Source organism: Crinia signifera, chromosome 8 (genome assembly GCF_055691185.1).
Source record: "Crinia signifera chromosome 8, ASM5569118v1, whole genome shotgun sequence".
Classification (NCBI taxonomy): Eukaryota; Metazoa; Chordata; class Amphibia; order Anura; family Myobatrachidae; genus Crinia; species Crinia signifera.
The window spans coordinates 113126661-113141000 of record NC_139224.1 but is presented as its reverse complement, the minus strand read 5'-3'; the positions used below and the strand labels follow the sequence as shown (position 1 = coordinate 113141000).

General features: G+C 43.1%; 1 protein-coding gene across 1 annotated transcript in view; it reads left to right on the top strand.

Annotated features, from left to right (window-relative positions):
- The window catches only part of TNFSF4 (TNF superfamily member 4), a 61841-nt gene extending 48868 nt beyond the window's left edge, over nucleotides 1–12973 (top strand). Inside the window, exons 2-3 of the mRNA XM_083158074.1 lie at nucleotides 5796–5835; nucleotides 11948–12973. Of these exons, the coding sequence (XP_083014200.1) occupies nucleotides 5796–5835; nucleotides 11948–12276 (369 nt within the window). The 3' untranslated portion in view covers nucleotides 12277–12973. The remainder of the gene's footprint in view (nucleotides 1–5795; nucleotides 5836–11947) is intronic.
- Nucleotides 12974–14340: the final 1367 nt, after the last annotated feature.

Genomic DNA, 14340 nt, shown 5'->3' with positions numbered 1-14340 from the left:
TAATAATAATAATTACCATTACATATGTGAAGAAGACAGCTTGTAAATCACAAACCAAAGAGACTTATCTTGTTATTTCTTATAGGAACTATTCCTCATTAGGACCATTATGGTTAGAATTTAGCAAAAGGAGATTAGAACAACTAGAGACTCTTATCACGTTAGTTTCTAGGGAGAGGGGGTGGGATATTTGGGGAAAAAAAAGGAGGGGGGGGGGGGAATTATGCAGAAAGACAGGTATTAAGTCCATTGAGGGGGCTGTTAGTTCTTAGAGATCTTCTGAGGAAAGAGAGGAAAAAACCTCTTGACACCTGTTCTTATTGTTATTTGTGCGCCCGATCTAGTGGCTCCTTCTCTGTTTCCCTTTGTGGGTCGGGAGACTGTGTGTTTAAATACATCACACATATCTCGTGAGACACATTGGTGGACTGATTAGGAACATTATTGTGTTTTGTCCTGTACATCAAACCTGACAATATCCCTAGCGATGCCACGTTGATCATGCTGTCTATCATCAATGTCGCACAATGCATACCCAGGTTCTGTTACGTCAGCCCGCCAGGCTGACATATTGGTTGGGTATCCATCACTTACTGTAAGTGTGTACCCAGCTTTAGCACAGAGTGTTGTGAAGTGTTGACACAGTTCTGACTGATAAAGCTGTGTGGCCCCTCACAGATCCTGGGCTTTTGCATATACAGTATAATTATCAGCCCTGTGCTCCTGTCAGCTGAGTCATAACAGAGCCTGACACTTGTGGGAGTTATGCTCCGTACACACGGAGCGATGGGTGCCTGAGTGATCTAGATAAGCATAGATAGCTCAGCAAACCGCGCTGCACCAGGAATGTGTGCTGAGGGATCTGTCACGGCTAGTGTTCTCAATCGAGAGAACACTGGCGATGACTAGATCTATACTGCATGCATTTATGCATACCACCTCTTTTCATTGGTGACAGAGGGTCATTGGACATGCCAGCAATTTACAGAGCACTGGCCATGCCTACATAATGGGTCTGTTTCATACTTGTCTTCTTTTTTACTCTCCTTTCTGGGAGAAGTCCAGAGAGGAGACTGTCAGCAGCACTTTAGGGTGGGATTGATAGCGACATCATCAAGCCCCGCAAATTGCATCCTTTAAGCCCTGCCCCCTCTTTGAAGAGCCGCATATCATGGTATTTGAATAGGGATTTTGAACGGAAAAGATGTGGGGAGGGAAGGGGGGGGCGGGTCCAAAGGCATGTGGAAAACTTGCCCATCTTTCTTTGGGAGCCTCCAGGCCATTCCAGGAGGGTAGGCAAGTATTGTCTGTTTCTATGACCGAATCCTTACAGTTGTCCTCTATTATCCTGCAGCAATGTAACAGGAGATATACGGTACTAAATTATGCTGGAAGTGATTATTTATCATGTACACTGCTTTTTACAAAGGTGAGTGCATACTTCACCTGATTTGTTCCTTTAAAAGGGGACGTGACCTTGGGAAAAGGGGGCGTGATTTCACAGGAACTACTGTGATCACTATCCCACGACCCTTGCCCCTCTTCCCCAGTAAATACATGATGTGCGCATGCGCACAGTGTCTCTTCACCACAGCGAGTGACAGTGGGACTTCCAACCACCACTCCCCCACCACGTCATGAACATTAATGTAATGTTTAAACTTTTACACAGTGTATATCTTGAATATTTTCAACTTTTCTGCAGGTATGTCACAAGTGGAATTCTAGTTGCAGAAGTGTCTCTCAAGGGAGGCTTGTGTGCACTGGGCAGACCATACAGGCACACTGCACCTTGCAGCAAACATACCTCCCAACACTCACGATTTCAGCGGGACCTGTCCCACCCGAGGCTGGAGGTGTCCCGCTGCGGGGGGGGGGGGGCAGTTGGGAGCCCCCCCCCCCCAATTTGACAGAATAGACGCTGTGCGCATTTGCATAAGCCGTGCCCCTCATTTACATACGCCACACCCCCCTTTGGAGGTTGCGAGGTATGAGCAAATGCACCTTGTACCAAGGCTCAATATGGGGACTTCCTGCTGGAACTACCTTTTAAAGAATGGTTTTAAATTAAGAATAAAATGACCTTTGCTGACCATTGTAGTCATATCTGTCAGACCTAAACTTAAAAAACAGGATTTTCCACATTAGAAGACTGAAATGACTAAACCCAATAATTGAATCATCTTAATTTATTTTTAATAATTTGCCCATGTTTACTGGGAAAAGTACATTTGCACTGTCTATGACATTTCCAGCCCTTCACCATATGAGGAAAACCCCACCTTGTGTTTTGATATGGTATCTGTAATACTGTAGCTAGGTGATTTTTTTGGTTTGCAGTGGTTGATTATAATCTTATATTCATACTTGCCTACTTTTGAAAATTAGTATCAGGGAGATTATAGTTGATAGTAGAATTTTACACAGCGCCCCACATGTCATGCTCTACCCAAAGGGTGTGTATAGTTCCATATATAGAGAGATTGTGAAAAGAGATTGTGAACGTGGCACCTAGAAGCATGGGTGTGTACTGCAACATCTGAGAGGAATCTTTTAAAATGTCTTAAGTTATATCCAAATGTAGCAGAGCCCCAAAGCAGTTAGTAAGAGCCACTATACTTGGTAAAGTGCTGGGAAATGGTGCTGAAGATTCAATGTAATGCTGCTTTCCTACCGCCAAACCTGTTTTGACCCGATTTTTTCAACGTTTCTTTAAACAGGTCAAAGCAGGTTTTAACCCCTTTCCCACTGCATGTAGTAAACGGCGTTTTTGTACCTTTCACATTGAACCTGTTGTGAAAGGTACAAAACGGTAATTAACCAGTATTATAAACCCCCCCCCCCTTCCCTGGTACCTGCCCTGCGCCCCCCTCCCCTGATCCCCTGCGGCTGATGGATGCTGGGCAGTGGGGAGGCAGCGGGGTCCATCCCGCATGGGCACGGTGCTGTGGGTGCTGGTGGTGCAGCGGGGGGTCCATCCCGGGTCCATATACGGCTGATGGGAACTAGTAGTTGCCAGTATGCGCATGTCTAATGAGCGCCGTGCATATGAATGAGCCACTCATTACATATGTGCATATGTAATGAGCAGCTCATTCATATACACTGCCTTCCTTACACATGCGCATAGTGGGAAATACTACTTCCCATCAGCCGCAGGGACTGCCCGGATGCCGTATGGATCCCGGATGGACTCCACTGCACCGCCAGCGCCCACAGCACCGTGCCCATGGACCCCGCTGCCTCCCCACTGCCCAGCATCCATCAGCCGCAGGGAGGGACCCGAAGTACCGTGCCCATGCTGGACCCCGCTGCCTCCCCAGCAATGCGTGAACCCCACTGCCCGGATCCCCATGCAGGTAAGAACCAGGGGAGGGCCAGCGCAGGGCAGGTACCAGTGGAGGGGTGTGCAGGGCAGGTACCAGGTACCAGGGGATACCGTTTAAGATCCTTTCGCACTGCCAAAAAAATGGCTCTTAAACGTGTAAAACACTGCTTTTTACCCGTTTCACAAATACCGGTATTTGTTAAACGGGTAAAGCAAACTGGAGCTTTCCCACTGCAGCTCTACCCATTTTAAAAGGCTAAAAAATACTGTTTAAGAGCTGCAGTGGTAAAGGGGTATAAATGTATCTGTCTCTCATTCAGCTGGAATGTGGGCTAGGTGAAATGAGGGAGATTGCTAGACTAATCAGGGAGAGAGGGAGATTGCTGCTATTTCAGGGAGTCTCCTGTAGAATGCAGGACGGTAGGCAGCTATGCTTACATTGCAATAAGTATTCTGACCAGATATATTTAACTCCTACTTGCCTACCCTTCTGGAAGCTACAGGAGACTCACAAAAGGGGATACATTGCTAGGTTGACACTATGAAGGTCGACATACATTAGGTCAACCACTAATGGTCAACAGGGCTTAGGTCGACACATGAAATAGGTCAACATGGCCAAAAAAAATTCATGTCGACCTTTTGACTGTTGGCCTTTCCATTGTCGACCTAATGCTTGTGTTGAACTTAGCCATGTTGACTTATTTCATGTGTCAAGCCCTGTTGACCTTTAGTGGTGGACCTAATGCATGTCTACCTTAATGCAGTGGACCCTATGACCCATGAAAGGGTATATGCATCCTGCTCGCATCCTGTCTGCTCCCTAGTGCAGGTGTGGAGTGGGTGGTGCTAAAAGACGGGAATGATGTGATTTAGCATGCCTCCTGCCCATGGAGCGGTCTTTGGGGTGGGGCCCGATGACAAGAGAGTCCTGCTACGCCCCCTGAAGTGAGAGAAATATTTCCTGCTACTCACAAATGATTTGTATTTGTCAGCACCAAACCACAGTTCAAAGTGAAAAGACAGAGAACAAATACTGTAGATTAGAGATTGTAGTTAAAGCCAAAGGCAGATGATTTATTATTTCCAAAATTCTGTATAACATCAGGTAAATCATACCACAATCTGGTTTATTATTACTTATAAATTATAATAATAATAATAATAATTATTATTATTATTAAATGTTATGAATGATTACAGTAGTATAGTGCCTCTAGGTTTGGAATTATTCCAACCGCCTTTTCCTTGAACATTTTTAGATGAAGGTAGCTAGTGGTAGCGCCTGATTAATCAATAGGCTGGTAAGGGCGCCAGGACTGGGTTGGGCACCTTTGCAGGTAATGGCCAAGGAATAAAACTATGGCCTAATACAGGCAGGAGAAGATCACTGGTCCAGGCAGCACAGCAGGAGGCTGCCCGGACACAGATGAGGGGGGTGCCGTGCGGATTGGTGGGGGACGGGAAGGGAAGCCCATAGGCTTCCAGGGGTTACACCACCTAGAACCCCCGGCAGTGAATCCCCGGCGGTGGGGCTTTGCTGCATATGAGAATCAGGTAAAACCCCCAAAACTGGGTTTTTACAGCATTTTGTGCTTGGTGAATCTCGCCCAGTGTAAGGCAGAGTTGCATGGGGAGTTGCTTTGCTAGGCGGGAGTCAGAGGGGGCTGAGATGAGCTGCAGGGGAAAACATGGATGGGATCACACAGCGAGATGCTGCTGCAGAGATCAGAAGGACACCACTGATAATCCTGGAAACTAGTTTATTTTCATAACCAGCCTATGCACATGTAACCCTGCACATACGCATACACAACCATCGATGTTGTGAAGGTTCTAGATAAGGGCCTAAGCTTCAAAATTGATCAAATGGAGAGTGATAAACAACCAACCAATCAGCTCCTAACTTCCATGTCACAGACAGTTTGAATAATGTCAGACAGGAGCTGATTGGCTGGTTGTTTATCACTCTCCGTTTTATCACTTTTAAAACTTAGTGCATCTGGCCCCTTGTGAGAAAGCGCTGTCCTTGCAAATCCATTTACCACAAAACTTGGGGTATTTTTTGCATACACTGACACCCCTGGGTACACTTCCCCATCCTCTAATTGTCAGATTTAATCATTGGTTTAGTCATTACTGAATATTACTGCCTTTATTTATATCTAAAGAGAATCAACAATTTTTTTTATTTTATTTACCCACAGACTAAATATAAAGGTCAAAACATGATTGCTGCGCAGAGATCATGCAATATCACTTTACATCGCCATCTATGCACTGCTGTATGATTTATACTGTATCATATCTAGACTACTGAAATGAGTGTTGCTTCCTCTCATGTGGGCTGTTATTGCTTATCTAGAACACAGAATAGGAATATTTCTCTGCCAGATTCTGAAATTACTTCTGTCTAGTTGAATGAACTTCATATGACGTGTCTTTTTTATATATATATACATTACAGCCTGTCAAAAAAGAATATGTCAGAGCAGACTATGCACTTTGTAAGTATTACAACATTTTACTTTACTATAAATCATTAAATCATTTTTGTTTATATACTGTAGAAGAGATTAAGCGTTCTAGCTGTCAAATCAGTAGAATTCTATTTTCTGTCTGATTAATTGTTTAATTTTAGAGTGTTCAGCTTCCTAGTGACACTTATGGGCAGTACTTAGAGCAGTCTTAACAGTTAGCTGTTAATAAGTAAATAAATGATATCACCCTATCATGTCCAGATGATGCATATAATGCACTATAGAAGCAACTTCCAAAGCTCCCAGTACATATACATACACAACAAAGGTGACATTTGATAATGGTGCTTCACATAATCCAATCTTGGATACTTAGAGGTAAATTTACTAAGATTGAAAGATGTAAAATACACCTGGGAGCGGGTGACCGGCTGATTTCCCGAATGCGGCTGATCTGCCGTATGTAATATGGCAGGGTCAGCCATATTCAGCGGTTACGAATGGCTACTCCATCGATAGAACACGGCCGTATGTGGCTACAGTGTTCGATGTCATCGGCAGATTTACCATCATTCATACTGGTAAATGGCTGTGGTATTAGCCTGCTGGCTGTTTGGGCCCAGTGCTGGTTTAAAAAATATGGGGGACCCCTAGTCATTTTGTCCCCCATATTTTGGGAACCAGGATTGGTCCATGAGCCTGCTGCTGGTTATAGAAATACAGAAAGATCCCAGTTCCCCCCCCCCTGTTTTTCTGCAACCAGGACCGACCCCAGGTCTGGTTATAGCCAGATGGGGGATCCCATGCCGTTGAAAAAAAAAAAATATATATATTATATATCTTTATATAATAAGTTGAAGAGTCTGTGTGCGTGTGTGTGTGTGTGTGTGTGTGCGTGTCCGTTGCATTGCGGACACACCGTGGCACTCAGAGCCCCCAAATTTGGCAACAAGGTACCTCTATACCCGGTGGTGTGCACCTCGAAGCCGTTTTGGGGAAATTTCACTTAGAAATTTAAAAAACACCAAGTTTTAATTTGCCTTCATTGATGATCTGGGAAAAAGATTGACGATCTGGGAAACCGTTGTCGAAGAAACAACTCCACACCTGATTTCATTGCTGTCATTGAGTATGAATGACAAATTCTAACATTATGGTGAAGGCTTTAAACAATTAGGAATTATTGAGGATATACATAGACCACACATCATTGTACACGCACACACACACACACAGTACACCACATATGCACACAAGACACACATATATACGTAGCGCACCGCACACACTTACACATTGGACAGATACACACAACAAAACACACACATAACACACCACATGCAGTACAACACAAACCCATATACACTACAACACCACCCAAAAACAGTACAACAAACACACACACTTAAACATTGCCAGGATACGCACAGCACACTACACACACATATATATGTAGCGCACCTCACATTTGGCAGATACTGTACACATAACCCAACACACATACATAACACACCACTCACAGTACAAGACACACCCACATTCACTACAACATGCACCCAAAAACAGTACAATACACAGAACACACAAACAAACAAACATTGAACAGATACACACAGCACATTACACACACACACACACATTTATACGTAGCACACCTTACACACTTACAGATTGGGCAGATCACACAACACACACACATAACATACCTGTAACAGCACAACACACACCCACATTCACCACACACACAAAAAACAGTACAACACACAAAACACACACATAAGCTGTGTACACACGGGGGCTGAAATCGCTGGAAATATGGTCACTGGCGACCATATTGTCAGTGATGGGAGTGTGCCCTGGCGATAAATCGCTGGGTGCGCGCTCCCGTTTTCAGCCTCATTCTAATCGCTGGTCACAGGAACATGCTCCTGCAACCAGCTGATTACCTCTGCGACTCCCCCGGCAGAGGTTCCTTTTCATCAGCGACCATCTCTGGTCGCTGATGAAAAGGAGAAACTGAGCAATATATTGCTAGCAATATATTGCTGAGCAATATATTTCCCCGTGTGTACGGGGCTTTAAACATTGCACAGATACACAAAGGCACAACACACACATACTATATATACATAGCACACCTCACACACTTATGCATTGGACAGATACATACAACACAACACACACAACCACATACACTAAAACACACACACAAAAACAGTATAACACACACAAACACACACAAAAAAAAAATTGCCGTTTATTTAACAGTCTGTACCGGCAAATAAAAACTGTACCTAATGTACCGTTTTTTTCTTTTTCCCATATCCGTCTCTGCACTCCCCGGCCAGTTGTACTGAGAAATCTTTGTCCTGGCCAATGCACCCATTGATCAATACAAAGTGGGTACACTGCACTCACCCTGTTAGTCAGTTGGATGTTAGGCACTGCTCTGCCTTAAGGGTTTCCCAGACTCATTTGGTCACAGATAATGTTTGGTCGATGGGCATGAGCGCTGCATGTATTTGTTTGAATGTTATGAGTGTAAGAAGTTGAAGAATAAGACTGAGACTAAGATTTGTCACGTTATAGTGTACAATTTACTCAATAAATCGTGAAATAAATATGTGTACATAGAAGTACAATCAAGAAATTAAAGTAGGATTAAAAAATAATTTCTGATTCAAACTGATAATTGTTTGGATGGGGGTGGGTTGCGAAACAAATATATAGGAGGGGGGTGTGGAAATTGTGGGCATAATTGGTGTTTGGTACACCTACAGGGGATCCCCAGTTGTTGAGAAATTTTCACTACAGTGTCACCATAGGGGGATTTCCAATTGGGGTTCAGGCGGTCTTTTACGGACCCCTTTACAATCCCATTTTCTCTTCTCCTGGAGCCTACGGTCTCCCTCAGTGATTGACTATCATTAAGGGAGACCGTAGGCTCAAGAAGAAGAGACCTACGGGATTGTAAAGGGTCCCTAAAAGACCACCTGGATCCCAATTGGGGATCCCACTATGGTGACACTGTGACCGTGACACTGTAGTGAAAATCCCATCAATTGAGGACCCCCTGTATGTGTACCAAACACCAATTATGCCCACAATATCCATACCCCCCACCTATAGATTTGTTTCGCAACCCAGCCCCATCCAAACAATTATCAATTTGAATCAGAACTTATTTTTTTAATCCGACTTTCATTTCTTGATTATACTTCTATGTACACTTGTACAATTTACGCAATAAATCATGAAAAAAAATATATAATTTAACATGGCAAATCTTTATCTCAGTCTTATTCTTCAACTACTTACACTACAAACCTGGATTGGCCCAGTGGGTGTAGGGAAGAATTTGGACCATTGCACCCGTTCCCAGTGGTGCATTGCAGTAGTGCGGGTAGCGTGCATCGCGTCATGACATCATGTGGCCAGGCCCGCGGACCTACTCCCACACTCAGGGGCTGCCCCACTGTTTGGTAGAGATGCCCGGTGCATGTGCTTTACAGATCTCCAAACCTCAGAGACTGCTGCAGGCAGGATCGGTGAGGGGAGCGGCAGTGGCAGGGAGCAGTGAATTTTTAATTAATTATGGCGCGGAAAGTAACGTCCACCCCGGTCTCCACGCACTCAGCGCCTTTAATTACACACCCTAGAAACTGTACCATTGAGTATAGAAATGGAGGTGTGGCCAAATCCCTTTCTGATTTTGTACTGATTTCTGACCCTCATATGTTGGAGAGTATGTCATAGGTGCTAAATCTCAGGAGTGGATGTAGAATTCATCAACACATACAAGTTATCAACTCAGGAGCATTGTGTTTCAAACAACAACACCACACCTGATTTCATTGCCATCATTGAGTATCAATGCAAACACATTCTAACATTATGGTGGAATCTTTAACAAATTGCAATCTTAGGTCTAAAAAAAAAAAAACAAGGTTTTCCCGGGCAACGCCGGGCGGGTCAGCTAGTATACAATAAACATTGGCACTCACCTTTCCTAGTTTTGGGGTGCCCTATGGCTTGTGACCACATTTTTAAACAGACATTGTAGGGGCTCTGCACACACTAAATTAAATGATCATGAATAGTGGAGATTTGGTTCATGAATTGATCAATGCATTTAAGCCTGCAACCCCCTTCACGGGACCCCACTTTTCTGCAGGTCCTAACACTATCGCTGAAAATGGCTGCAATACACATAGCTATCACATTAATGTTTGATTCCAGGCATGCTATCTGGTCTAAGGCTCACAGCACACTATGCTTTTATATGTGAGCAGTTACCAACACACCTGTCACTAATCATCTAGGGAAATGGTTAACATAAGCTATGGAGTCTTAGCTAAAACAGGGTGCATGAGAAAATGTGACCACAATAAGACTAATTAAAAAAATTAATCTAATAAACAATATATACACTAAACATCGGCACTCACCTTTCCTAGTTTTGGGGTGCCATATGGCTTGTGACCACATTGTTTAAACAGACATTGTAGGGGCTCTGCACACACTAAATTAACTGATAATGAATAGTGGAGATTTGGTTCATGGATCAATTCATGAACCACTATTCATTATCAGTTAATTTAGTGTGTGCAGAGCCCCTACAATGTCTATATATATATATATATATATTAGGGCGGAGTACCTAATATCAGAAAATATGAATCTGGAGAATACAGCAGCTTCGTAACTTTGCCGTATTCGTATTTTGAGGCCAAATAGTCCCATTCTTACGGGGATTAGCCCTGTACGGCCGGCCTTCGTCAATTTCCCCTTTATTCCTAGCTGCTGCCCGGAAGTGGAAACAGATGGCCAGGACAGTGATTGCAAACTAGGGGTTGCCCTATGACTACATGAACTGTCCACGGCAGTAGTCATGCTGTGTTTTTACCACCAATTTCCTTAAACTCCTCCATATGTTCCCTGCTTGTCAATTACTTTCCAGCTAAGCCTTCACTGTAAGTGCATTCACAAAGGCCTCTTGGTGCGTGTTTATTGTGATCGTGGCACATGAATAGTCCGCTGATAATAGCTCCAGTACGTGAACTTTGCCCACTGCATACAAATATGGATTACGCCAATGTCACAACAGAAACAACTCCCCGGGGCTGGGAATGTGATCAAACCTACATAATCATACACTGTAATGTATATTCTGTGCTGAAATATAGAAGAAAACATCAATAACCAGTTGATCTGGGTGCAAGGCGCTGTTTCCAAGGTAAAGACACTGGAACTTGCTCCCTTTGTGGGCTGGTCTCTTTGTGCTAATTCTGTCCGCTGTAATGTGCAGTCACAGCAGCGATGACTGCACCCGCAAAATCATCGTATTTAATAGGATTAACCCCCAAAGTCTTAAAACAGCCATTCACAAGCACTTAACTATTATTACTATCATCATCCACTATTTACACCAAAACTGAACACTCACAAATTGTATAGATTTCCAAGGTATATGTATTTCTGGGTACACACCAGAACGATTTGGCCCCAATTCCCCCAATTTTGATGCAATCGCAACCAATTGCATGTAAACTGGGCATGATTTGGCATATTTTAGATCCGATTCAGATCCAATGCACTTCCCCGCTGGTCATTTGGTCATTTTGGAAATTCTACCTGCTGCAGTCAGGATTTGTAAACAATCCATTCAACTGGATACAGATCGTGATCAGATCATGATCGGATCGTATGCAGATCGTGTGCTCCAACAGATCGTGCGACCATCGTACGATGGTCGCATGATCTGCTCACAATCATGATCATTCTGGTGTGCATAAGTGTCTTCCTAATGAAAAGCAGTAGAAGTTCAGAAGTAATAGGGCAGGCATGTCCAAACTACGGCCCTCTAGCTGTTGTGAAACTACAAGTCCCATAATGCCTTGCCACAGTTTTGCTATTAGGAAATGCTAAAACTGTGGCAAGGCATGAGGGGATGTGTAGTTTCACAACAGCTGGAGGGCCACAGTTTGGACATGGCTGTAATAGGGGGATGGTTGCAAGATGAGGGGAATAATGGTCAGTCAGTTACAAATATATATTGAATAGAAAACTGTTTTTATAGCTGTTTATATATTTCAAGCTGTGCTGGTTTTGAATTGTCATTATAATATTTCTTCTTCAGCAACCAATGCATCGATGAATGGCACAAAGATTATGCTGACTTATCTCGATGGCACTATGACTGTACGAGATGGTTCAATATTTATCAATACATCAGGATATTACTGGATTTACTTTGAAGGTACCGTGAATGACAATGAATTAACAGGAGAAATCACATTCTACTTCAAGCATGTGGGCTCTGAGAAAGAAACAAGGAAAGAACAAGTCAAGAATAGCATCATCAAAGCTGTACTGTTTATGAAGCTGTATAAAGCTACAGAGGTTTATATGACTACTCGAAACAATCTCAGATTTGATACATTTTATTTAATTGTGTATCCTGCCTAACTGTACTTTGTATCCTGCCAATGAAGAGCGAAGAGGAAGAAGATACCCACTAAATAAACCAAGTTACTGACATTATGAAAGTGGTACAGTTTGGATACAATTCTGAAATAATATATGGCTAACATTATAAAAGTTCTAAGTGTATATTTGAAGAAGGAATTCATGACGTTGACAAAGCTACAAAAGTATCATGGAATAATTAGCTATAGTGGTGTGTACACACAGTGAGGCCCTCATCCATTAGCCAGATTTGGCCTGTTTTCTTCAGATTCAGATGGATCTGACAGACTGATCTGAAGAAAGTCAAATATATCTTCAGTGCTGCACCAAAGATCCATCTGATCTGAAGCCGTCAGGAGACCATCATAGATCTGATCAGATGTTTCTGAAGTGAAAAGAGTGAAAATTAAACCCAGGGTCAGATCAGATTCCTGGGAGAATTCAAGGGAAATATGAAGTGATTTGTAGCTTCAGATATGTCTGCGTAGGGGATGGGGGGCTTGGGGATTAGGCTACTGACCAATTTTAACTATTTAATTTTGGCTAACTGCACTTAAAGGTGCGTACACATGTACCAAATTTTATGTCTGATCTATCTGGTGGGAATAAAAACCTGAAAATGTATGGGAGCATATGGCAATCAAAAATTTGGGATTTTGACTATATAGTCAAAATCGATATCCAAAATAGCACTGTGTACACACTTATCCATATTATTTTTTTAGAAAAATTAGAAAATGGTTGTTTTCACAATATTTTAGTATTATAGCAATGCGTTATTGCCAATTGGAGGGGAAATTGCAAATGTCTTCTATAGCCTTAATCTTTATTTAGAAAGCATATTGCATTTCCCATATTTGTCGTACTAATATTGACTGAACTCCAACTGTATTTCCCCTATACTGTAGTTTATCTACGTCTCCTGTCTGTTGAAAGTGAGAGCAGTAGGAGAACATAAATAAAATGAAACTTACCTGCAGCATGATGGGTCATTGGTGATTTGAGGTCTCCTCTTTGAACTGGTCATGTGATCTGTAATGCCAGCTGGGGTTCTGGCAGGCATTTTTTAACTTTATCTCACTTGACTGCACAGATCATCTGACTGGGTAACAGAGAAGGAGACAGTAGCCCTGATTCTAATCTCATTGGTCCCCCTTGTGTTCGCACGGGGGACCGATGTTTCTGCCCTGCACATGTGCATATACTCATATGCATATGTGCAGGGCTTCTGTGTCTGCACCTTAATTTTCACTCTTAAACATACCTCCCAACTTTTTCAACTTGAGAAGAGGGATACTTGTAGTGCCCGAAAGGGGGTGTGGTCTATGCATATGGAGGCATGGCATACCGAAATGAGGGCCACACCCCTATTATCTACCCTCTGCGCCACTGAATAGACACTGGGCCAGATTCTCTAAGCTTCAAAAGTGATAAAAAGGAGAGTGATAAACAGCCAGCCAATCAACTCCAGCCTGACATTTTTCAAACACAGTCTGTGACATGGCAGGCAGGAGCTGATTGGCTGGCTGTTTATCACTCTCCATTTAATCACTTTTGAAGCTTAGAGAATCTAGCCCACTGTGTGCATGCATACAGCGTCTATTCTGTCAGGCTGGGGGGACTCACAACTGGTCCCCACCGCCGCGGGATACTGCCAGCCCCGGGCGGGGGGCAGGACAGTCCCAAAAAACTGGGATGGTCCCGAAAAAAACAGGACAGTTGGGAGGTATGCTCTTTAGTATCTCTTAAGAGGAAAACATAATTAATTTCCAATATGGAATATCTTCTTATGTGGGATAATAGAAAGCTATCTTATGCTGTGTACACACGGTGAGATTTTACATTAGATTTTGACTACAGTATATAGTCAAAATCGCATGTAGATCGTATACAGATTGCATGCAGATCGCACAGGTTTTTTACCTTGCGTTCCCGATGTGCGCTTCCGTGACAGTACAAATCGAAACACAGATAGACAGGGCAGCAATGACTATATAGTGCAAATCTATTGAATTGTATGTAAAAAGTACAGAGATGGCAAAGATTGCATGGCACTTGAATAGC